Here is a 26,705-nt window from a genome sequence, read left to right on the forward strand (position 1 = left end):
ACATGCTATCTATCCAGCTGGCCGAAACAACGACGCTTCTCAGCGTCGATGTATTACGCTATTGTTACGCAAGGAATATAACACCTTTTTGAGTAGGCATAAAAGCTAAAATCTAAAAGTAAAAAATATAATTCTGAGGAATTTGAAAGTCGCATTGTTGAAATCAGCTTGAAAAAAAGAAGAACCCTTATTTCAGAAAAATCGGTTGAAAACCAACTGCTTTACGAATAAATTTGATTTTAAAAATTGCTTTTGTTTATTTTAGCTTTTTTAAGCAACTGTTTTATTTATCGGCCGATTTTATTGATTTTTATATCATTCTTTATATCTCAATGAGACGAGATCAGTGATATACTTTGTTTGTTTCAAATGTAACTAGAACATAATTTGGCTTTTTTACCTATCAACCGTACCGTGGTGATTGTGACGCAACTATGCCATGAGCGTCTTCCAGTGTTTCAACGATGATTCAGTTCATTCTTGACGGTTGTTGACACGTGAGCTGTCAGAACGACCAATCGTTGAAGGGTCAAGATTCTCAATAGCCAATCGTTCTTCGATCAAACAACTTAAGTACTCACGAGAACAAAAGTATGAAATTTGGTGATGGACGGACGGGCCTATGAAATCGCTTCTGGGCGGAGTTTAGCCATGAGTGACCGTAGAAAACGAAAAAGCGACTGTAGACATCAAAGGGTAGGCTTATATCATCAACGGATGTCTACATGATTGACAGGCCATATAGGCATATAGGGAACTCATTATGTACTCCCCCATAAAGAATCTGAACACGAGAGGGTTAAATACGATGGCGGCGATTAGCCACTAAAAAGTGGCTGTTGTTAGGTCTGCTCCTAGTAGTCTGTGGTTCATGTTGGATATCAGAAATCAAACGAAAGAGAAGACGCCTGTGCGACGCACACCACGAATAGATTTCGTTTTTCACAGCCTCCACCTTTCCCTTTTCCACAATCACAGTTTTTAAACCGACTGCAAAAACTTCAGCAATGAAATCAACGAACCGTTACTTCCGTTTGAGTTTCTTGTGAAGGGAAAGGAAGAGACTCCGAAGCCTAAGCTAAGAGTTTATGAAAATAAGTGACTCATTGTGAAGAAGGAAAAATATTACAAAATTCAAAGTCACGCTTTTATTAAGACTCCACGGTAGGTATCAACGTAATTGATCTTATAGAGGACCCCAACTGTCGAGGGTCTATAACTATAATAGACACTTAACTCAAACTCAAACCAGCCCAACACTCACCTGGATTTGGATGACTGGACCGACTTCACCACACACTACACTGACACTGAACTTGAACTGTCTTTGACTTTTGACTCAGTTTAGGGAGTTTAACAAAAATTTTAAATGTAACTCATACACTTGAAACTAATGTCATATGAAAGAGATTATAAAACAGTTTGAATTTTGTTTCTATCTTGATTAGAAATGTATTCCTGTACTGTTAGGCACTTTGATAACTCCAGTCCAGTGGCCGCCGATAGGCTCACTGTAAGGTGAAACTCGTTTTTTGGAACTTTATTATTGACCCTTTACTGTGTTGGTCACCATGGCGTTATTTGTGAACCTATGTAACTAATTTTGGTATCATTATAAAGGGCACAAAACAAGCTTTCTAACGGTGTATTTCATTCTTAATTCCTGATTGTATTTCTCAGAAAGCTTATGTAATAAAAATTTTAAAATTTTTGAATTACAAGAACTTTTAAAATTATGGATACATTTTAATTATACTTCATACATCGATAGACAATTAATTGAAGAATATCTCTGCCAAATTTCATCAAAATTGATACACTCGCTCATTGTTTTATTTTTCCCGCCACCAACCCCACTTTTTAGGATAAAAACCTCATATTTTTTTCCATTTTCATTTATCCTTAATTTTTTCCATACTTTCCATACATGAAAATGATTTATATGAAAATAAAGCTCATTTTCTGACCTTTAAAATGATATCTAACACTTGCCATTTATTTTTTAATTGAAACAAAACTACTGAAAACAATAAGTGGGCCATGTTGACTGCAAGACTCAAAATTTCCCGACAGCCGCGAGATGCTGGTTTTGAGGCAGCAGTGAGATCACAGATTCTCTCTGTAAAATTGACAAAAAATTTCAGTAGAAAAATATAAATAACTCTGGAACCGTGGGTCGTAGAGAAACAAATAAGGCATCAAATTTTATGTTTTTTCAAGTCCCATCCCCCTGACTGAGTCAAATCAAGATATTTTGAGTTTGAAAATTTTATCAAAGTGCCTAGTACTGTACAGCACGGCAGTTCAAAGTTTGAAATTTCAGTTTCAGATTCCGACTGATTTTTACCCAATTTGACTCCTTGGCAGTTGATCAACTACCAAGGACTCACTCCTTGGTGTTTTTCCTATTTGGTTAGAGAGGGTAGAGGCAGGATTCCTTAAACGAAACAAGAACATTCAGACACAAGGAAACAGCAAGAAACTGAAAAAAGAACGTTTTAAAACAAATGAAAGAAGGAACTTTTTTTCATCTAGAATTGTAAATAACTGGAATAAACTGCAAGAAACCACAGTATCAGCACAAAATTTGAATAAATTCAAAGCAGAGTTGGAGATAAGCAACACCCTAGGAAACAAGTTCAATTATAAAAATTGGTCCAATCATTAATAGATGAGGAGGAGCGAAGGAGACTACACCAAGTCTAAAAGCTCTATACAGAGGTATCCAGGTTTTATTTTTCGGAGAGTCTAATTCTAATACGCAGTAACCGGGCACCTATCACTATCACCTAGCCTCAGGATTTACGTGTCAGTGTCACTCACAGTCACGGCACGGTACCGGTAACCTTTGTATCGTGCTTTGGAGGGAGGGGTGAGGGGACATAGAGCTTGGTGCACGGTAACTTATAATAGGTACTTTGGTAAACGTCCATTTGGCCCTCCAGCAGGGAGCCGATAATTGGCCTAATGGCTGTGACCCGATTTTTTGGACTTTTGAGTGATGGGTCTCAGAAAAAGTTCCATAGATTTTTTGTTTATGGATGGATTTTAATGATTGATGTCTTATTTTCTTCAGGAGAAATTACTCTATCGTTTGGTGTAGTTTATTTTAAAATCAGTGACAATTTAGTATAACTTTTGATTATGGATAAAATAGGGTATAATTTAGCTTTGGATAATTAAAAGATTAGAACTTACTGGGTAAATCAAAATTTCATGCTGGCACCTTTATTTAACATCTTAACTTTTTTTATGAAATTAAATTCAGGGCAAAGTTGTATACCGCATCCATGAAATTCGTTCCAGTAAAATCCTTACAACTCAAATCTTAGCGGCCATTTTAGACCAGTTTTGAAATCCAAATGGTGGTTACTACCGGAAATGCAACAATTTTCAGGTCACAAAGTCCGTCAGTAAATAACAAAGGCAAATAGAAGACCATTTTTCAGCCTTTAAACTAACATAACTTTTTTTCTGCTTATCTGATTTTCACAATTTTGGTATCATTAGAATCGTGTTGAAAAGCACTTTAAAATGATATAGGTTTCATTGAGCTCAATCCAATTTGAATTTTTACCAAAGTACCTACTTATAATGACCTTGATTTCTTCCTCCCCCAACCCCCTTTTTGTGTGTTATAGGCAGAAGTTGGGCTGCCAGACGGCCACATGCGTGATGATTGATGAAACAGAGAATCTATAGTTTGGCATAAGACACCATGATGTCTTGGTTTTTGAATTTAATCCATTTGCCTTTTGAGAGACAAATCCTACATGTATTTGCCAACTAAGCAGAAAGTTTTCGTTTTACAATGAGATGGGAAGGGATGACACTATGACGAGAGAGAAGGGGATGGGATGGGGTAAGATGAAAGAAACAATGGGTCGCCTGATGATGTTTGATCAAAGGAGTGTTACGGAGATGCTTCACGGTGCATGTTTAGTGCAATTTTAACCTCTTAACAGTGAAACTAATATTACCCCCCTCCCCCCAGACAATACAGTTTCCCTATTGCTAATGCAGAATCATTTCCACCAAGAGAGCTGTAAGAGTATTTCGACGCGGGCTTCAATTAAGCTATAATCACATTGCTTGTGTTTTAATTATAACAACTAGGACTAAAATCTGGTGTTAGGCTAAGATTGAATCTCACTTTAATGTGTTAGATTCTATTGATTTAAAAAAAAATAGCACAAACACACACACAAGACAGCAATGTCCATCCGTTGCTTGTATTGCAGCGACAAACTAGTTACCATGTGCGTAGATCCTGGTGTCCGGTTACCGTGTATGTAGATACTCCCGTAATATTTTCTTAAGGTTAGTTACTTGTGTTGTTTCCCTTAGCTCCAGGAACGTGCAGAAGGCCTCCCGGCTTTCTTACTTTCGACTTTATTATAGTGGGCTAAAAGTGCTCTCCAGAATTTGGGCATTTTTACCGGAAATAATAAAGTCCTAGATTCTAGATGCACATTTGAAATTTCTCCCCAAATTGATTAAATTACAACCCTTAATATATAACATAATAGTAATAGGCCTGTCCAATGAAAATATAAATATATACAAACTTATTGTTTGTAATGTGATATATTCATTTAGAATTTCTCCCTTTCTTTCTTTAATTTTTTTTTCCTTGGCAAGACTAATTAGACTGCCCCCTATATACAAGCACACTTCCCTCCCCCCCCCCCCCCCCTTCTAAACAACTTGTGTTTTTCACCAATTTTGACAAGATCGGCTTTATCGTTAATTAGAATTTTCCTTTTTATCTACTCATTTAATGATTAATGACTTCGATTTGCAATATAAATGATCAATTTTCACAAACTTCTATTAAATAATTTTCAACTTGTATTGTGTGTTCTGATTTTCTTCATAAATATTGAGAAGTTAAATCTCCATTTGATTTTGTTTTTACCTTTAAAAAATTTCAAAAGAAAGTTTTATAGCAAATTATATGTTTGTTCATAACAGATGTCTGCCAATCCATATGATCCAGTAACTACGACAGATTCAACTCAATTGGCTGATGATGATTGGGGATTGAACTTGCCCAATATTCGTTATGGAAGTTTTGGATCATCACGGTGAGAGCATACATGCTGAATCTTACGAATTTTTCGTAATTTTACGAATTTTAGACACATTTCATGACGAAATTTTATGGAAAATTACGAATTTTTCCTTCTTAGTAATACTTAAATGATAATAATAATGATAAGAAGAAGAAGAAGAAGTACTACTACTACTACTACTACTACTACTACTACTACTACTACTACTACTACCACTACTACTACTATAATAATGATGAGAAGAATAATCATAATAATGTGTGGTTGTTCATACACAATTTCAGTAATTACAAAGTTCCTTGTCAAATTACTAAAAATTGATATTAAAATTAATAAATTTGAAGTATTCAATTTTCAAGTAAGTCTGTGAGAGAAAATATAAAAGCCAGTGTCTTATTTAACTTACCATAAATTCACTACTTGAACTTGTTTGTCGTTCTGGGTGGGGATCCTGACCTCCCATAGCGGGCAGGGAGGTCCATACTATGTCTTCTATCCCCCTATGTCTGTTTTCCAACATGCTTTCTGTCTTTGTCTCGGAATGAGATTACTTGGTTTTGTCCTGGCACTGGCCGGAATCCTAGCTGGGAGGGAAACAGTCAAATGCATATTTATTGTTTTGGGAGATGATATTTTTTTCCTTGTAAATCATCTCTCTGTTATGTATTATTATTTTTATTTTGAATGTATAATGTAAGCATTTGAGTGTGTTCCTCTTTGTTGGATTTTGTGCTTGTGTCTGGATGAGACTTGTAGGTGGTTTCAAACTAAGGACATTGATGGTATGCTCTTGGAATCTACATCTGATCCCGATTTGTTCTCAATTCCCATTTGTCTTACTTTTTCTTGGGTGCTTTAATTGTAATTCTAGAACTTTTTACTATCCCATTTTCTTCCTTTTTACTGGCGCTGATATAACCTAAATGTGTTGCAAGCGCCGTTAAACCCTTAAAAACAAACAAACATTGTTTGTTGTTTGTAAACAAAATGCATGAGGAGGCAACTTGAGATATTAAATGATGACCGATGAACCTGAACCATGTTTTAAATTTAATACCCATCAGGAATTGTCTAATTTTTATGATTATATTAAATACTTGCATTGTTTAAAGTAGAAATTTCATTCACAGACAAATGTACAAGTGTTTTTTATTAAAATAAATATATGGGCAGGACAGGTAGGTATAAAAGTATTGCCAGTAAAATTTAAATACAAGGGTTTGCTTTTTTTTGTACTTGGGGAATAACTGAAAACTAAAGGGAAACTGATGGCAAATGTCTAGCTACTGGATATTGTCAATCAATGTTATACATGGGCTTTAAAACAACCAATGTCGCAGACGGTGAGGAAATCAGTGGGTTTTCTTATCTTGTAGACTCCATTTTCAGCTTGGGATGTTAATCTTAAACAGGGGCAGAGCTGAGAAGCTTCCGTCAGATTTCTGCCTAAATGTTGGTTCATCTCTGCCCATTACCCTTACAATTCTTTCTTTCTCTATCAATAGATAAAGACTCACCACAGCAACTACATCAACATCACTACTACAACCTCCACCAGATCATCATCCTTATCACTACCACATCACCACCCCGACAACTTCAACCAACACAATATATCATCATCCCTACCACCACCACCACCACAACTACTATCACATCATCATACTACAGTAGAACTCGGAAATAGCGAGTTCGACTGGTCCACTCCTGATTACTCGCTATTTCCGAGTTCTCGCTATTCCCGAGTTGCCAGGAAAGGTTATAATATTGCTGGTTATTCCCCTCAGTGTGTAATTCGAGTAAAAGCCGTCGCCCCTATTTCAATTTCTTCACAGAAGTGGCAGAATGCTTGTTTTTTGTTTTTTGTGTTTTTGTTTGTTTTTTTCAAGTAAAATCATGACTAGAAAAAAAAACAAGAACATAGAAGTGTGTGTGTGTGCGTGTGCGCGCGAGTGTTTGTATGCACTCGGCATGTTTGATGAGGTAAGCAAGCGCATCACTCAATCACTGACCCATTGAAATAATGGTTCCACACTCCCCTCTCTCGCTGATCGTGTCGTTCGTTAATGACTCGCTGATCGATGCTGCGAAGTGAGGCATGTTGACATGTGCTTACCTCGCGCGTCGCGTGGCACCACATTGGGTGAATAATTGACCCCCACCCCCAACACACACACGCACACAAACCCAACCCCACCCAAATTTGTTTCGCCTATTATGTACTACTACAGACTAGGCTACTATGTAATATTACTCGTAACGAAAAATAATAAAAGAAAAGAAGCTAGGCTAAAAATATTTAAATTGTCATTGTCTCTTGTTTTGCTTTACTTCGTTCGCAGTCCTAGGCTGGGGCAGGAAATGCTCGTTATTTCCGAGTTGACCTCTTTTTCATACTCGCTACTTTCATGCTAATTTTATTGACTCAAATAAGGGAAAAAAACGGGGATTTAGATTTTACTCGCTATTTCCGAGTTCTCGCTATTTCCGAGTACGTTACTTTCATGTTCTACTGTACCTACCACTACCACCACTACTACAACTCAGACCACATCATCAACCCTACTACCACCAACTACCACAACTACACCACCACATCATCATCATCCCTACCTCCACCACTTACTACAACTTCTACCAAATCATCATCCCTGTCACTACTACAACCACTACCACATCATCGTGCCTACCACCATCACTACTACAACTACTACCCCTGGGTGGGGATCCTGACCTCCCATAGTGGGCAGGGAGGTACATGCTGTGTCCTCTATCCCCCCATACCCGTTTCCCAATTGTTTCCTGTCATTGTCTTGGAATGAGATTACTTAGTTTTGTCCTGATCCTTGCCTGAACTCCTTGGCTGGGAGGGAAACAGTCGAATGTATAGTTATAGTTTTGGGAGATGATATTTTTTTCCTTGTAAATCATCTCTCTGTTATGCATTGTATTATGTTGAGTTTACATATTATATCATATGATTGGTAAACATTTGAGTGTATTCCTCTTAGTTGGGACCTGTGCTTGTGTCTGGATGAGACTTTTAGGTGATCTCAAACTAAGTACATTGGTGGTATGCTCTTGGAATCTACATCTGATCCCTATTTGTTCCCAGTTCCCCTATGTCTTACTTTTTCTTGGGTGCTTTAATTGTAATTCTATAACTTTTTACTATCCCATTTTCTTCCTTTTTACTGGCGCTGATATAACCTAAATGTGTTGCAAGCGCCGTAAAACCCTTAAAAACAAAAACAAACAACTACTACCACAATGTCATCCCTACCATTGCCACCACTTTTGCAACCACCGCCACATCATCATTCCTACCACCACCACTATCTCATCGAGACCAAGTCATCATCTCCGCCACTTTGACCACAACTACTACAACCACATCATCATCCCTACCACCACCACACTACTACTACAACCACCACCACATCATCATCAACCCTACCACCACCACATCATCATCAACCCTACCGCCATCACTACTACAACCACCACCACCACATCATCATTCCTACCATCATCCCTGAAAAATGTGGGTGGGTGGTTGCTGTTGACATATCACACGGTTCCATTCTCTAAGCAGATAATATTTTATTTGTTGTAATTAGTCTTTTCAACTTTTAAAATTGATCCGAATGGTGTAAAAAATTGCTGCGATACTTGTTTTGAGTTGCATCTCAGTAAGTTTTAATGAAATTTAAATTTATAGGTTATAGTTATAGTCACATAGATGGGTCCTGATCTATATCCTGAAACATTTCCTTCTTTTGACTCTCTCATATAGTAGCTAGTACAAGTAACATTAACATTTAAATTTATACGGATAAGATGAAACTCTCGTGGTGGAAACAAGTTCATATGGAAAAAGACATTTTTTTTGTAGCAACTTATAATTGCAGTGATTCTTTTGACTCAACACTGGTCAGACCAACCTCGATCCAATTACTTTTTAACTTATTTATGGTTATTGCTGTTCTCTTTATTTCTCAGGTGTAAGAATTTCTGCAATTTCTTGCGAGAGAGATCACGTTTACTCATCATTATTAGTTGTATCCTTGTTCTTGGCATTGTTCTTATCTGTATCATTGCTGTGGCAACACACTCATCGTCGGGGAGGAAGCCCACAGATAAGGATAAGGAAAAGCGATGGGAAAATCCAAAACTTGGTGAGTTGATTACAGATATTTGCTGATAGTTTCAGTGGCTTTAGATTATAATTGTAGTGGCCTTGTTTACCAGTGATGCACTTAATACCTTAAGTTCATCTATGTCATTCTGGATGGGGTTCCTTACCTCCCATTTTCGGGGCAGGGAGGTACTTACTTTGTCTTCTATCCCCATATATCTGTTTTCCAACTTGCTTTCTGTCTTTTTCTTGGAATGAGATTACTTGGTTTTGTCCTGGCCCTGGCTGGATGCCCTTGCTGAGAGGGAAACAGTCAAATGTTAGATAGTTTTGGGATTTGATATATTTTTTCCTTGTAAATCATCTCTCTGTTATACACTGTATTATTTTTTGTTTACATATATATGATTTGTAAACATTTGACTATATTCCTCTTAGGAGGGACCTGTGCTTGTTCTGTATGAGACTTGTAGGTGGTCTCAGACTAAATACTTTGAAAGCGCGCTCTTAGAATCTACATCTGTTTCCTATTTGAACCAATTCCCCTTTGTCTTATCTTTTCGTGGATGCTTTAATTGTAGCTCTAGAACTTTTTACTATTCCATTTTATTCCTTTTTACTGGCGCTGATATAGCTCCTCTAAGCTTGGTGAGAAGTTGCCAGGCTTTGATACCAGTAAGAGGAGACACTGGGTGACTGCGAACCGGCTGCGGTCGAGGAGCTGCCTCACGGCCAGTGCGCTTCATCGGTGGGGTCTTTCTACCTGTCCAACATGTACTCACTGTGGGCAAGAACCTGAGACGGCAGAGCATCTAGTCGAACGGTGTGTTGTGACGATGCTACCCGGCGGGTTTGCGACGGTGCACGAATGCGGACCAGACTTGGCTGATTGGGTTGATCGTCATAACATAGTAGTGTGAAAACCATAAGAGGCTGCTGCTGATATGACCGTAACCTTAAAAACAAGAAGTAAACATCTATGTCATTGTTACAAAATAGAAATATGCCCAATGTGACCAATGAGGAAGACAGAAATATTAACAATAAAGCCACAAGGCCCTCAGTTTTTCTCAGATCCTAGAAAATAGATGCTGTCCAAAAATTTTTTAGTGGTTCTCAGGTGATCAGTGAATATGGGTCTTAGTGGTTCACTGAGCTGCTGATCAGAGGAGGAGCAAAATTTACAAGTTTCGTGTTAATATGAAGAAGATTTTTTTTCTTTCTTTGATAATGATGATAATAACAATAACAATGATAATGTTTCAGGGAAATTCAAGCACTTCATTTATTTACAATCATTATTTTAGTTGGTTATATTGGTTTTCACAATTGTTTAGTCTTGGTTTTTCAAGATGTGCATAACATACTCAGGTGTAAAATAAGTACCTGATCATTAACAGTGTTGTGTATGTCAGAAAAAAACAAACTGTAATATCGCCTAACAGGCATCATGTCTCGTTCTACATGTTTAGTGTTGCTGTTGGTTAGGGACCCCTTGTTAAGCGCTTTGAGCATGTTTAGTGGATATTGCGCTATATAAAAGCTCAAATTTAAATTTAAATTTTAACAATCACAAGGATCTAGTAACCGTGATAACATTGTGTAATTCGACATTCAGTCTGTATGTTAGGAAATTGTGTTTGTTGTGTATTAGATACTGGTCTGATTTTTCGATTGTTGTTTTGCCAGCACTTCCTGTTCTTCTTTGCTTCTTCCCCTTTCCTCTCCTCTTACCCTTTTTCTTTTAACAAATTGATTTGATTTCTCAAAAAATGAGAGTTACCATTTCATTTCAAAAAGATGATTTTGATTAGGCTCATGCCTTCTTAGGGGTTAAAAAATAAAACGGTTTCCACTCATTTGCAAAGAAATTATGAAGGCTGCTGAAGCTAAAAGTCAGTTGATTGTGCTCGCGAACAGCTTTTGGTTGATACTCATATTGTTATCTCGATGAATAATCTACATTCTTAATTTAATCCCATCAGGCCTTGTCTTCTACCCGAAACCAGAGGATGGGAGCACCGTTATTTCATTTTCTGCAGAGGATTCAACAGCAGACAATCCCATCATAAAATCTCTTAATAATGCTACTGACGGTAAAGTATATGTGTGATTGTGGTATATCGTGCTAATTAGATATGCATGCCCTGTGGTCATCCGGTGAAAAATAGGCAGTTGGGCAAAATAGTCATTAAGATTAATTTCCCTCCACGGACTTAGTTTAAAAGAAAGCCTTTTTTGTGACACAAAACAACAAAATTATATTTTTTATTAGTTTTTCTCGGAAAAGCACAAATAATCCAATTTAAACACTGAAAGTTGGTCACAAAATAAAAGTAGGAATAGCGTCGTGTTTTAAAGAATGTGCCCACGAACACTTCTTTGTTATTACTTTTTTGACACCTTTGGAAACTATTCCTGCTATTCTTTTTGTACCAGTTTCTCATTTTTTGAATCTTCTGTCATTATTCATGCAGAGAGATTGATAGAGACTAGATCATTTCCAAATCTCTCCTTATGACTAAAAATCCATTTTTAAATTAAAAAAAAAATTTTTTTTGTCAACTACAATTGTTAATAGAAATGATCTTTGACACATTTTTGTCCTCTAATGAATGAAATAACTTACATCTTGCATTGAAATGTAAATATTATTGTTATTCTCTGTCAATGCACTTATTTTGTTCTTTGTTTCTGTCTTTTATAACTTTTGTAATTTTTTTAATACTGACAAAAGATTTGTATTCAAGACATTGTTCATTTTGTGATTTTTACTATTCGAGCTCTTATTAATTCAAAGTAAAATAAGTGTGATCTATTTTCAATCTATTGAGGCAATCCTCAAGTGCCCATTCACTTGTTTTCTTCTCCAGTTTCGTCAGATTTACTTGCTTTGACATGTGACTGCCATGAAAAAGATGACAGACAATAAAAATCAGATTTTTCTTCTTTTTTGTTTTGTTTTCTTCTAAAATTTGACTCTTCAATGAAATATAATTTTTGTTTCATTAATAATTTTTTTTATTGTATTCTTCTTGTCTAGCTTATCAGCTGCAGCTCCAGTTCAAGCGTCCTTACATAGACTGCACTGCTGTCAACAATCCACCAGATAAAGTTTGTCGTCTTGGCAACACGCATTTTGGGGATGTGTGTACAAAACACACAGGCTGGGGATATCATCATGCTACGCCCTGTATATTCCTTCAGCTCAATTTGGTAAAATAGTTTCTTCTAAAACCCCCCCCCCCCCCCAATCTCATTTTAAAGAAAAAGGCCTCTCATAGAAGGTCCTCAAGACAAAAATAGTATTATTGGATTTGATGCAACAAATACAAGGGGAGGTGTAGAGAGGGTTTTTGTTTGCTCATTTAAAAACTTAACAAGGTTCTTTTAGGTAAGCTCTGATGCTCTTTTCAGTTTGTTGTTTTAATTTTAAAAAATTACCATTTGTCATTTCTGCTTAAATTACACTTATTTTATAACAATGAGTATATTTTTTGAGTACCATCCCGTCTGAAAAAGTTCAGAGTATATTTGCAGAGGCATTTTGAGTGGTAATGATTTTCATGGAAAATAGAAAATATTAAGATATAATTATGGTCAAGTACAGATAAGGTGTAAATCATGACTGGTGTATGCCTCTTACCCACTCAATCCATCATCTGCACATAAAGGCTTACGTGGCAGTCATATAATAATTTCACATACACCATTAAAATACACTTCATTTCGATAGCTATCGGCCTTATGGGCAGCTGAAGCACTAAGAGGATAAAGAATTTTTTAAAACATGTCATCGATAGCTGTCCCAGGATTTGATTGCAGTACAGCTCCAGTGTGTAGGAAATTGGGATCATATAATCCCAAAAACTTGATGATTCAGGACATGTTTCTTTGATTGCAACTTCACATGCATTAAATTTTATTACAATTATTTTTATTTTTTAAAAAAGATATGTTTTAAATGAAATATTTTCATCCTATTTTTTTTGTTAATCTTTTTTACTTTTCTAGGGATTTTTTTAGTTGTTGTTAAGATGAAATTATTAGTTGTTTAAAGGCAACATTTATGGAGGAGCTAGGTTTATCCTTTTAAATGATTTTAGGATAATATCATTTGATGAAGAGAAGGTTTGTGCTAAATATTTTTATGTGGACTTTACCTCTGAAAAATTTCAGGCTTTTTGTTTTTGACAAAGGACATCCCTGTATTGTTTGTTGCTAGTGTAGTGGCATGTCTATTTCTTTTTTCTCCTTCATTGACTCTGACTCAATGTTGCACAGTTTATTTAAGTATAGATATAGTTCAAATAGAAATGAATTGTGTTTTTCTTTTCGTTCATCCATCAGCCAGAGGGTGTGACCATCAGACCAATCGATAAGGATTCTTTCTTATGGCCCTTATCTGATGAAATCATGGTGCACCATAATGACTCGAATTACGTACCAGTGTTGTGTGAAGGACAGGTAAGACCTTATAGGAGTGGTTGTTTTAATTGTGTGTGTATGTTATTGGTTTCTTTATAATAAGAGTTTTTATTTTTGATTTGGATCAGAGATGGTTTTGGGTTTGTTTGTTTTTTTTTTTTGTTTTTTTTTAAAGAGTTATATATTGAACATGGTGGAAAATAGCTTGCATTTTAGTTGTAGAGTACATTGCTCTCACCGACAGTCGGTCACGAGGTCATACTACCTGGTGAGCAGGGGTCAACGAGCTACTGCCAGTACCGTCAAAATTCCATCAAAATGATCAAATGTAATCATTTGTAATTCATTTGCGTTATAATCTTTAACTATTGTTATGTATTATATTATTTCTCTGACACTTCATCTTTATTCTCATATGATTTCTGTTTCTATGGGATAGATGTACGTCATGTTACAATGAAACAAAACACCTCATATTTCAAATATTCATAAGTACACATATACTAAATTGAATCAAGAAATAATACATTTATACAAACACCACCCCCTCTAAATCCATACATAATACAGGGATAATACTGAACTTTTCACCCTACAAAAATCTTCAGTGCGATTTTTCTGAAACTAATGCAATGTGGTTTTGATTAACAACTTGTCAGGTCCAATTCCCCACCAACCAGTAGAATAACAAGTCTCTTCACAGTGCTGACCACTGTTATCATACTAAAATCTGAGAAAGTCATCAAGTAATCATCACGATACTTCACGCTGTTGGTAACAACACAAATAATACGATGCAGGCATTGTTATAGCCATATTTCTGTCATACTCTGAAAAAAATGCCATTTTAACAAATTTGGCCGGAAAACTTGTCCTTCAAATATTGATCAACTAAAATAACCCTCACGTTGTCAAAAACTCTCAAACCTGAGACTTCCTTGCGGTTTTAAGTTTGAGAGTTTTAGTTAAGATGAAGTCTCAGGTTTTAGAGTTTTTGACAAGATGAGGATCATTTTATTCGATTGATATTCATTGAAGAACGAGTTTTCTGGCCAAAATTTAATTATTTTTCACAGAGTACAGAAGAGTTGAAGAGATGCAAACATTAAGAACATCGTGGGATTGAGATCCATTTATATCGTAATACAGTATGTGTATTCACACAACCAATGACCAGTACAATGTAGTAATGATAATAATATAATAGTATAGTGCAGTCGAATGCTAGTATAGGGACTATAATAATATTACAGTATTATAATATTATGTGTGGCCAACTTTCATGACCAGCCCAGTTTATACAGACATTTTTCACTCTCTGATTTTAGCTAGTTTTTGTCTTAATGTGAGGATAGTTTTAATGTGGTGGATAGCGACATTTTGGTTGACGGTAGATGATGCTGGCGGTGGTGATAGCAACAACGTATGTGATGCAGGTGGTTTAGGGACGGTAGCAGTACTGGTGTCGTCGGGGCTAATACTTGTGACCATTATCATCTATTAGAGATGTTAATGCTTGTGACGTATTCGGAAAAACCCCCGACACGTTTCATTTTTTAAAATTTGGCCAGAAAACTCGTCCTTTAAGTATCGATCATTTAATGACCCTGTTCAATCGAACTCCAGGTTCGAGAGTTTTTGATGTGATGAGAACAAGTTTTTTGGCCAAAATTTTAAAAATGTGTGTGTGTTTTTTTAATGTACGGGCTGTGTGATCGTGTTGTTGACGTATGGTGTAGTGTATGGGTTGGAGCGATAGTGACGTCAGTAGTAGTAGTGATAGAGGCACGGGGATTGGGGGTGGTGATGGTGACGATACTAGTTGTACGGGGGATGGTGGTGCTGGTGGTGGTCATGATAAAGACGACAGTGGGCGTCAATAACACAGTGAGGTTAAATGATCGGGAACACCACATTGTGAATTTAAAGTACATTAGAACTAATATATGTCCTTCAATCTTCATTTGATAATGACTGGTGTCAATGACTTTCTACTATATTAAAACAACTATATTCATGGCATCACCATTTAAAACCTATAATAATCGAAATCTTCAAACTTACTCATAATGAAGTTTATTATTTTTATGTAATCATACGACAATTTTTAAGCAAATAATCTTTGACGAACATTTCGCAGTAATTACGTATGCCAATCACTGGTACAGTAGAACATGAAAGTAGCGTACTCGGAAATAGCGAGTAAAATCTAAATCCCTGTTTTTTTCCCTTATTTGAGTCAATAAAATTAGCATGAAAGTAGCGAGTATGAAAAAGAGGTCAACTCGGAAATAACGAGCATTTCCTGCCCCAGCCTAGGACTGCGAACGAAGTAAAGCAAAACAAGAGACAATGGCAATTTAAATATTTTTAGCCTAGCCTCTTTTCTTTTCTTATTTTTCGTTACGAGTAATATTACATAGTAGCCTAGTCTGTAGTAGTACATAATAGGCGAAACAAATTTGGGTGGGGGTTGGGTTTGTGTGCGTGTGTGTGTATTGGGGGTGGGGGTCAATTATTCACCTAATGTGGTGCCACGCGACGCGCGAGGTAAGCACATGTCAACATGCCTCACTTCGCAGCATCGGTCAGCGAGTAGCATCGTTAACAAACGACACGATCAGCGAGAGAGGGGAGTGTGGAACCATTATTTCAATGGGTCAGTGATTGAGTGATGCGCTTGCTTACCTCATCAAACATGCCGAGTGCATACAAACACTCGCGCGCACACGCACACACACACACACACACACACACACTTCTATGTTCTTGTTTTTTTTTCTAGTCATGATTTTACTTGAAAATTAAAACAAAAAACAACAAAAAACCAAGCATTCTGCCACTTCTGTGAAGAAATTGAAATAGGGGCGACGGCTTTTACTCGAATTACACACTGAGGGGAATAACCAGCAATATTATAACCTTTCCTGGCAACTCGGGAATAGCGAGAACTCGGAAATAGCGAGTAATCAGGAGTGGACCCGTCGAACTCGCTATTTCCGAGTTCTAACTCAGTCGAGCCACTCTACGAAACGAAACTAAACTATGTGTTATAATAATCGCATGACCTAGCAATTTTAACAGTTAATGGAGTTGTGGTTAGAATTTACATTTCTTTTTATTCTATATCTGTGGGTATATTAGATGACGTGTAACAATGGAGAGAAAATGAGGGAAAAGAACAATCATAAGTCACTTATTACGTTTGTTCGTCGGCAGTGACTTTAACCTCGCTGACCCCTGGTCTGGCACTGTGCGGCGTGATGAATCACGCAGGTAGCATGAAAACTCAAAGGAACGATATGTGGTAAAACGAACAGCCGTGTGAATAAAAACATTTTAATCAGTGTCGATAAATCGTCTGCAGAATTTTGGGACTTTGGGATTTTTTAAGACAAAATTTTCCACTGGTTTTGCCATGTCAGAATTTTCCTTATAAAAGTTCAGGATTCTAAGTTAGAAATCCACTGAAAAAATAATCAGCATAATATCGTGTTTCATATTTTGACCCTTGTGCTCAATTGCATGAATTTTGGTGACACTCCCATTTTTATGCAGTAAGCCTAGATAGACTTAAGCCAAATATTAAAAGTGACACTTGATGAGTTGATGGTCAAAAAGGAACTCCATGGTGCAAATAGGTCTAGATTTTTTTTTCTTCTTCTTTCTAAGCATAATAATACTGTTGGTGAGGTGACTTTATAAGTAGGTTCATTTTATTTTTTAAAATGAATTATAACTTCCTACTAATTAACAAATAAAGCCAAGTAAAGTATTATGGTGCTCTCCACGGATGCCCTTTTTTATAAAATCTTCCGGCTAACCATGATCAGTTTCAGTTTTAGTTGTTTAAAGGCAATAGTTGTGGGGAATCTGGATTGATATGTATGCTTTTCTATGATATAAGGGTGATCACTCTTGGTGAAGAGAAGCTTTGAATGACATATTTTGATATATGGTCTTTATGAAAAAAAAATTATCAGGTCTTTATGAATTAGATCAAGGGCATCCCTGACTCTATCTCTCTCTCTCTCTCTCTCTCTCTCTCTCTCTCTCTCTCTCTCTCTCTCTCTCTCTCTCTCTCTCTCTCTCTCTCTCTCTCTCTCTCTCTCTCTCTCTCTTTCTCTCTCTCTTCTCTCTCTCTCTCTCTCTCTCTCTCTCTCTTTTTTTTTTTTTTTTTTTTTGTATTATGTTTTTCCTCTTTCTTTTTCACCCTCCCTCTCTTTTGCTCTTTCTTTGTCCCACTCTCTCTCTCTTTCTGTTTCTTTCTTTCTATCTTTCCATATCCATAATATATCTCTGCACCATTGTTTTACTAATCTTCATGTTTGCTTTATAAACGCCATCTGGTTACAGAAAGATGATATTTATCTGACAAAACCATGATATTTTGTTATTTTTTATTAGGTTTGAGTTTAAGCGATGACTGATACATTTTCCTCCTTTTGACAAATTGCCATTCTCATCATCATTTAATGTACATGTATATTTTGTCGTATTTTCTTTCATTATTAAATGTTTCTGGAATTTTTAAAGGTCCCTTTTCTCGACCTATTACTAGGAAATGGGACAATGTAACCTTAACTTAGAAATCTTGTCTTGGTTAAAATGAGGGTATTCAGCACGTTCCACACACTTTTATATGGAAGTCATCGTTGTTTTGTTTCTTTTGATGGGACCGAATTTTTAATGTTTCTTCAAATTTTGATCTGTTTCATCCCTTTACGATTTGATTTGGTCACAGAATACCCAAGATCGTATGATTCTGTCTCTGCACGGGTTTGACAATGAGGAGTCCAATCCCATCCAGTACTTCCCACCTGATGGATTGCCTGCCTACTTTTACCGAAAACGTGACATGAACCTGCCCTTCCTGAAGCCAGCCATGATGATCCACCTCAGTTCTTTGAAAGACAATACATTGGTACACGTCAAATGCATTCTCTGGGGTCAGCTGTTTGATAACGATGGCAAAATGATTGACCACAAACTTCTGAAGACTACGTTTGCCGTTTACTTGAAAGAGTAATATAATATGGATATTGTTGACATATAATAGAATTTGTAGGATACCAATGAGGATAAATAGAACATCATTCCAGTGAGTTGATTTTTTTATCTAAAAAAAAATTTTTTTGTACAATTTGTAAACAGAAAGACAAAAGTTGATGGACCAAACATCTTGAAATTGTTACTTAATGTTTAGATTTAACGTTTGAATATTGAATATGAAGTAGTTAGTATATTTTTAGAATATATTGACATAATATCCTTTTGGATTCCCCGAAACATCTCTATTTTTGTTGTATATACTATGATACTTAAATTTGATGCAGCAAGGTGTGTTGAATGTGAAGATGTGCGAGTGCGAAGGTTGTAATTTATTTTGATTGCCTGATTCCTTCAGATGTACAATAGGCTCAACTAAAATGGATGTTTATTTGATGTTAACGTTACATTCATTCAATGCTTAGCTTTGTATTATAATATATATATATGCGTGTGTATTATATGCAATTGTGATAAAATATAATTGACAATGTCCATTGTTTGTTTGTTTGTTTTGCTTATTTGATTTATTTAAGGATTTTATTACATCTGTTAACCAGTAAATTTTAAGATTGATTACACAATACTTATTTTGACTTTTGTGAAATGCTTACAAAGTATACAATTTCATGGATCATCTATATATATATATATCTCTCTAGTATATATATCCCAATGTTTATAAGCCACTACCATTAAAAAGCATTACCATTTTTGGATAAAGTTTTCCAGCCTATAGAGCATGCTTAATAATATCCCTAACCATAACAGAAGCAATTACTCATGTCTAAGTTGTTATTGTTATCGATATATCAGAAAGTTACCGCATTGAATCTCCTATAATTTCACATGTATGTATTTTTTTAAATTTTCTCTCTTCTTTCTTTGTTGTTTCTAAAAAAAATATATATATATAAACAAGATTCACTGTTACTCAATGATTTATATCAGATTATTTTATGTTTTGTTCTATCAATATTATTTTTAAAATCTGACAAAAACCGTTTTAATGCCAGACTTTTAATGTGCACAGTGCATACATTTGAACTTGGATGCAACATGGCTGTAATGATAAATTTTTGTTATATGGCATATCACGTAGATAGGCATGCTATTTTTAAAAAATGCCAAATTGGTCAAATTAAGTTGGGTTTTTTTTTTTTTTTTCAAATGATTTTTTTTTTTCTCCAAATATTTTAGAAGTTAACTTAGCAATTCATTGTAATTATTGTAGTAATCTTATGCATTTTTTTGGTGATACAGATTTTTTCCCCCTTGAAATTTGTCTGTTTTACCTAAAACAATATACAGATTTTTGTCTTTTTTTGCTTGTGATAAAGACTGGTGTCAGGTAAGTTGGTATTTAAAGGGGGGGAAAAAAGCAGTGCTGGGATTCTTAGTGTCTTTGCTGAATCGATCTGAACTTGTTGAATCCAATTTCCATTGTATTTAATTTGTATTGACGTAATGTAAGACTTCAGCACACATTAAAAATAGATATGTTAAATGCTAAAGTTTTATTTTGTAGTCATATATTCGAAGCACTGTTTACTTTCAAATCCGTGGTTACATCGTATTTAAACTGTAATTACACTATGTAAAACTCCAGCACACTTTAGTGATGTTACAGTTTTATGTCATATATTAGAAACACCCTGTATACAGTAAACAAGGATTGAACCCGCTTTTTAAACATAAGAAAAATATATTTTTTTTTTTTGTTTGTTGCTTTAGGTCTCTTCCAACACAATTGAGGTTATATGAGAGACCGCTGAAACAAAAAAACAAGCAATCTAACAAAAATAGTACAAATGTAAATCAAAATCATAACCTAAAGATATCATAAGCTAAATTATAAATAACCAAGAACAAACAGGCAGAAGATTTACAGAAAAAAAATATCCCCTGTCAAAAATACAATCACAAACCAAAGAAGCAGGATAGGCTAGTAAAGAGAAGAAGAAACGACATCACTATCGGATCGTACACCCATGCGAACATCATAGGTATATGATTCAAGGGTGATGCTCCCATCCAACCACCCGCGAAAAATATTTAAGATACAATTATATATAACTATATTTTTATGAATAAAGTATAATGTAATTTTAAAAATTCCTACTGATATAATGCCTAAGATTGGATATGAAATTTAAACAAAGTAAACTGACTTGGTAGAGTTTCCATCCTTGTTCAATTTTCAAATAGAAGGAAAAGTGGGTTAATCTTTAGACAACTGCTTCAAAACTAATTTAATTTACTCTATCACCTTACCTTAGAAAGCTTTTAATATTTGTTATGCAAGTCAATCGTATCCTTGTCATGTTACTGCAATTTATTTTATTAATCAGTTTGTAAGTTGATTTGTGCACTTTATGTACCATGGGGGGGAATAGCCTTATTGTTGAAATTTGATTTCTTAATTAATATGAGCAAATCACAGCCACTATTCGTTTCATATGTCTACCTATAAAGTGATTTTTGGTTGAAAAATATTGTAGGAAATTTGTCACCGCTTTGTTTATGGCCAGTCACATTGAATTTTGCTTACATAAACATGGATGTGAATTCCCGGATATCTAGAGGTTTTTTTTGCTGAGACTGGGGATCATTTATGTTTTATACTTTATGAGGAAAATAAGCGCAAGTGCTAAAATAAAGTTCAGAGGAATTTATAGTTTTGATGTTAGATACACTTCCAGAGGATTATGGCTTCCAAAAATACCAAAAAAACAAAACAATTTGTATTGTTTACCAACTGAGACTCAAACTCAGAGTGATATTAAGCTACTGAAAGCTTTGGACTGTAAAAAGTAATAAACAAAGATGAATATGACAGCTTCATAAAAGAACAAACTACCAAACACGGATCGTTTCGTGTTCAAAACCCTGCTCCAGTCAACAACAAAAAAAAAACCCCAATAAAATCATAAATACATTACAAAAAAAACCCCCAGATATTCATGTAAAAAGAATAAGGTTGGGGGAAAATGTCATCACAATCTGAGATTTTTAGTCTAATCTTTTATGTAACTTTTGTATTTTAGCCAAATCAGTTTTTTTACTTGCAAATCCCCATAGTTTCATTATTGTTTTAAGTAAGTGTTACATCGATCCTTTTCTTTCTTGTACAAAATCTGTTTATTCATTATTTTTATACGGCACACAAATGGAACCAGGTCCTGAATGCTCGTTGTCCTTTATTACCTAAGCGAATGTGCTGTGCTGTCATACCTCAAAAAGCAATAATTATGATGGTCACCTAGAGTTAAAATATTTTGCACATAAACTAAATACTTTATATTATACATAAAAATTGACATGCCTCACTGATTCATTAAATATGAATGACAAATATACTTATGGGAACAGAAAACAGATCTAAACTAGTTTGTGAAGCTGCCACCTTTGTCATAAGAGTCTCTAACCTATTCAAATCTTTCTCCGTTCTCATGTGCTCTGACAGATTATTCTACGAAACTGCAGCGGCATAACGAAAAAAACTGTTTACTGAAATGGGTTGTTTTGATGTTTGGGACATTTACAGTATTGGTGTGCCTAAAATCAGTTACTAAATTTTTTAGACATTTGGGGATGATTTATGATATACAGCTATAATGCAAATGGTTTTAACAACCGGTATGTTGTCTTTGAAATAGTTTTTTAAACATTCTTGAGCAGGGCATTATGCACAACACAAAATTGGGGTATGTTGTTTTAAAACCATTTGTAATCAAAACAAGTGCTTTGAGATGTTTGGTTCATGGAAAGCGTTCAACAAGTGTCATTTATTATTATTATTACAACATTTGAAAGGGTAAAGAGAGGAGAAATTATGTTGGTTTTTTTTTCTATATTATTTCTAGCCATTCTATCTATAGTTAACTCTTTCGAGTTCACTCACAAGGAAAATGGAACAAATTTGTTCGATTCTCCTTGCATATGATCGAGACAGAGTTAAACTAGTCATCTTGTCACTGTGCTGGATGACTTCGACCATGGATTTAAACAATGATTAATGATTCAAGTTACAAAATTTTATACGCCAGTGTTGTAATCCCAAATGGGTAGATCTGCATTTCTTTTCTTTTTTAAGGCAATGCGTAATCAAAGGGATTTGTTTTTTGTTTTTTTTAAAGATTGATATATTGATGAGATATTATGATGAGAACAAAGCCAATTGCAAGTTTTTGTTGATTCATATCAGTGAAACATTCCAATTTTTTTTCATTTGAACCCCCCTTCTATGCATTGTCACCAATTGCCTGAACTTGAACTTGAATATGTTTGTTGTCTTAAACAGTTTTATTGTTGACTCTTTTATCTTATTTTCATGAAAAACCGCCGCTGTTGTCTTTTGCTGAGACAGTTATCTTTAGGAGATTTGAAAACCCTGCTTTTAACAGTACAATTGTCAGTTGTCAGAACACAAAAGTTGTCCTCTGAAACAGATTTGAAAAATTTATCATAATGTTCAAGCTTTGAGACTTGGTTTAAGAAGCTGAAATGTCATTTGATTGTTTTAATCAACATTCAGTGGAAATTGTATTGTTTACGTCAGCTTCAATTCTATATTCACAGCATAGCATTCGTAAAAGAGACAAATAAGTTATTAATATGGATTTGGTTAATAATTTGAATGACTTAGGTTACAATAGATTTATAATCTGTGTAATCGTAAACGATATTTGGCATTATCTTTGTTGAAAAGAACTTGTTATCTTGGTGTGTATTTTTTCCATCTATAATTCAATTAACTCTTTTGGAATCATTGGAATTGGCAATTAAATGCACATCTTTTCAGTTTTTATATTGAACTCAAAACAATTAGCAGTTAACCACAGCAGTATATGTATGCAGTGTTGACCAAATAGCATATGCTGTGTCCTTCAACTCCCATAGTGGGCAGGGAGGTACATACTGTGTCTTCTATCCCCCTGTATCTGTTTTCCAATTACTTTCTGTCTTTGTCTTGGAATAAGATTACTTAGTTTTGTTCTGAACCCGGCCAGATTTTGGGAGATGATATTTTTCTTTCTTGTAAATCATCTCCCTGTTATGCATTGTATTAATTTTTTTGTTATAATATATATATATATATATATAATATATATATATATATATATATATATATATATATATATATATATATATTGTAAACATTTGAGAGTGTGTTCCTGGGTGGGGTTCCTGACCTCCCATAGTGGGCAGGGAGGTACATACTGTGTCTTCTATCCCCCTATGTCTGTTTTCCAACATGCTTTCTGTCTTTGTCTTGGAATGAGATTACTTGGTTTTGTCCTTGCCCTGGCTGGATACCCTAGCTGGGAGGGAAACAGTCAAATGTATAGAGTTTTGGAGATGATATTTTTTTCCTTGTAAATCATCTCCCTGTTATGCACTGTATTGTTTTGTTTAAATATTATATATGATTTTTAAACATTTGAGTGTATCCCTCTTCTTAGTTGGGACCTGGGCTTGTGTGTGGATGAGACTTTTAGGTGATCTCAAACTAAGTACTTTGATAGTGTGCTCTTGGAATCTACACCTGTTTCCTATTTAAACAAATTCCCCTTTGTCTTACCTTTTCTTGTGTGCTTTAATTGTAATTCTAGAACTTTTTACTATCCCATTTTCTTCCTTTTTACTGGCGCTGATATGACCTTAATGTGTTGCAAGCGCCGTAAAACCCTTAAAAACAAAAAACAGAGTGTATTCGTCTTATTGGGGACCTGTGCTTGTGTCTGGATGAGACTTTTAGGTGATCTCAATCTAAGTGCACTGATACTGATAGTGTCCTCTTGGAATCGACATGTTTCCTATTAGAATCAATATCCCCCTTGTCTTACTTTTTCTTGGGGGCATTAATTGTTATTCTTGAACTTTTTACTATCCCATTTTCTTCCTTTTTTACTGGCGCTGATATAACCTTAATGAAATGTGTTGCAAGCGCTGTAAAACCCTCAAAAACAAAAACAATGTGTCCTTTAAAAATACGGCAGACTTGGTGTTCATAAGTATTTGAAAAGTTGCATTCATTGATGTGTTGTGATCTAGCATGAAAATGGCCCAAAACCATGCACTTAGAAAAATGTGAATATACATGTAACTTATATAATATATATGAAATTACTCTAAGCAACAACTTTTCTTCCCGAGACTTTGTGCCAGAGGCAACGGAACTTTGTTTTCATTGATATTATCTATCATCTTGCTGCTGATGTAACTTTTTTTCAATTCGCTATTCTCTTTTATCTTGTCATGTTTTATATCTGTATTTTAATGAACAACGATTTTCAAGAGTTTTTCTTATAATGAATGACGTATTCAGCACGAATACTAGAGTTGGCTACAACAGGAACTGCCATATGATGTATGTCAACCATGGGTGCCAGTTTTCCGGTTCATGCCGGAATTCCGGTTTCGTGATATCTCGAAGTCAAATACCTCCGGTTTCAGTGTTTTGAGTAAAATAACCTAATAGCATCTGTAAAAATTCGAAAACGTGATTCAGCCACCTTTTCAGTGTATGAAGTATATAAGTTGGTTATAAAATCAAATTAATTTCCTCATTATGTCAATATGTTTGCTGTGTAATCATTTAATAGTGATATAAAAACGGTGATGAAATGAGAGTAAAGTTTAGGCCGCATTTTCAGTAGGAACATTTTCAGGTTTGGCAAAGTGTCGAGATTTTAGTTTCAGGTTTCAGCACTTCTTCCTGCTGGCACTCGTGATGTCAACAAATGATTTACATTTCTTTACAATCGGATGGAATGAGAAATGAGGGATCCAGCATGAGAACTGAAGACAATTAATTGTCATAGGAAAAAAAGAGATGTATGGTTTTGGGTTGAAGGGGGGCTATTGGAAGAAAAGGAGTTCAGGTCTATCTTCTGCTCCCTTTTATAAAGGCTTCTTCCTCCCTCCTTATACATTGCCTTCATATGTGTAGACTTACTGTGGGTTTATACTATTTAATTTCACCTTGGATTTAGCCATGTTTGCCATGTCAAATCTTGTGTAAGCTACTGCACCATTCCTATCTCAGGCAATTGTTCTGCCATACACCGTTTTTCTCATTTTTGCCACAAAACCTTTATGTACTTGATATTATATTGATGTAGTGACAAAAAGTTAGTTTTTTTCCTTTATCAATTACAGTGGACTCCGGATAAGACGATGCCCAGGGGAGCCGAGAAAAAAATCGACTTATCCGAAAATCAACTTAACCGGAGTGTAACCAAATGAGCAAAAACGCATTTGAACAAAGCAACCCAATCTAGAATGAGTATGTCCCTTCATATCGCGCGGTCTCTGTAGTGGTCATCAGAGGCTCCTACCCCCAATAGCCCCATAGAGGAATCAGAATACATAAAAATCGGAATTTGAGATAAAAAAGGAGGAAGCAACTTACTGTTATTGACTATGACATGCTTTGCAGCAGATAATGTAATAGACAATCCAAAAGTACTCAAATGATTAAAAATATAAAATGTGTAAAAATGTACAGATTGTGTAAAGACTAAGAATGGGGTCAAATAATAAAAGAGAACACACAGGTCCTGGCCGTCTGAGAACAAAGTATTGAATGTACGGATTTAACCTTGTCAGGACCCTTCCCCCCCCCCCCCCCCCCCCCCCCCACACACACACACGCACACACCTAATCAAACAAACGCGCGTGCCGGTACACACACACACACACACGTACACAGGGCTAAAATTAAATAGGGAAAGAAGCTGACCGTACTCAATAATATTATTACCGATTGGAGCCAACATATTATAATATTACCAAGGTCATTGACCTCACGAATTGGAGTCACAATAATAATAATAATACTACTTCGGTCAACCCCCCTCCCAAACATATAATATTATCCGACATCAGCAGCACACACTTTGAAGGGACTAATCATACACAAAGTGTGTGTTGATTGACCATAGGAGATGCTGACGAAATAAGCCATAGCTCACTTTTTTTTCACTAGAGATTCTTTAAAAATTTTCCT

At 35.4% G+C, this 26,705-nt stretch overlaps 1 protein-coding gene across 1 annotated transcript; it reads left to right on the forward strand.

Moving 5' to 3' along the window:
• Window positions 1–1,026: 1,026 nt before the first annotated feature.
• On the forward strand, window positions 1,027–23,403 carry LOC144967141 (sodium/potassium-transporting ATPase subunit beta-1-like). The gene is made up of 7 exons (XM_078904010.1): window positions 1,027–1,164; window positions 4,975–5,087; window positions 9,078–9,253; window positions 11,199–11,309; window positions 12,257–12,429; window positions 13,564–13,680; window positions 18,386–23,403. The coding sequence occupies exons 2-7, from the start codon at window positions 4,975–4,977 to the stop codon at window positions 18,668–18,670; spliced, it is 975 nt and encodes a 324-aa protein (XP_078760136.1). The 5' UTR covers window positions 1,027–1,164; the 3' UTR covers window positions 18,671–23,403.
• The last annotated feature ends 3,302 nt before the right edge of the window (window positions 23,404–26,705 follow it).

The sequence above is a fragment of the Berghia stephanieae genome, chromosome 3, assembly GCF_034508935.2.
Source record: "Berghia stephanieae isolate SIO BIC M18660-M18661 chromosome 3, UCSD_Bste_1.3, whole genome shotgun sequence".
Classification (NCBI taxonomy): domain Eukaryota; kingdom Metazoa; phylum Mollusca; class Gastropoda; order Nudibranchia; family Aeolidiidae; genus Berghia; species Berghia stephanieae.

What these genes read in the sequence shown, in the direction of transcription:
- LOC144967141 (XM_078904010.1), top strand. Translation starts at nt 4,975, where the DNA reads ATGTCTGCCAATCCATATGATCCAGTAACTACGACAGATTCAACTCAA. An exon ending in GGAAGTTTTGGATCATCACG is followed by an intron (nt 5,088 to 9,077) that starts GTGAGAGCATAC and finishes TTTATTTCTCAG; the next exon opens with GTGTAAGAATTTCTGCAATT. An exon ending in CAGTGTTGTGTGAAGGACAG is followed by an intron (nt 13,681 to 18,385) that starts GTAAGACCTTAT and finishes ATTTGGTCACAG; the next exon opens with AATACCCAAGATCGTATGAT.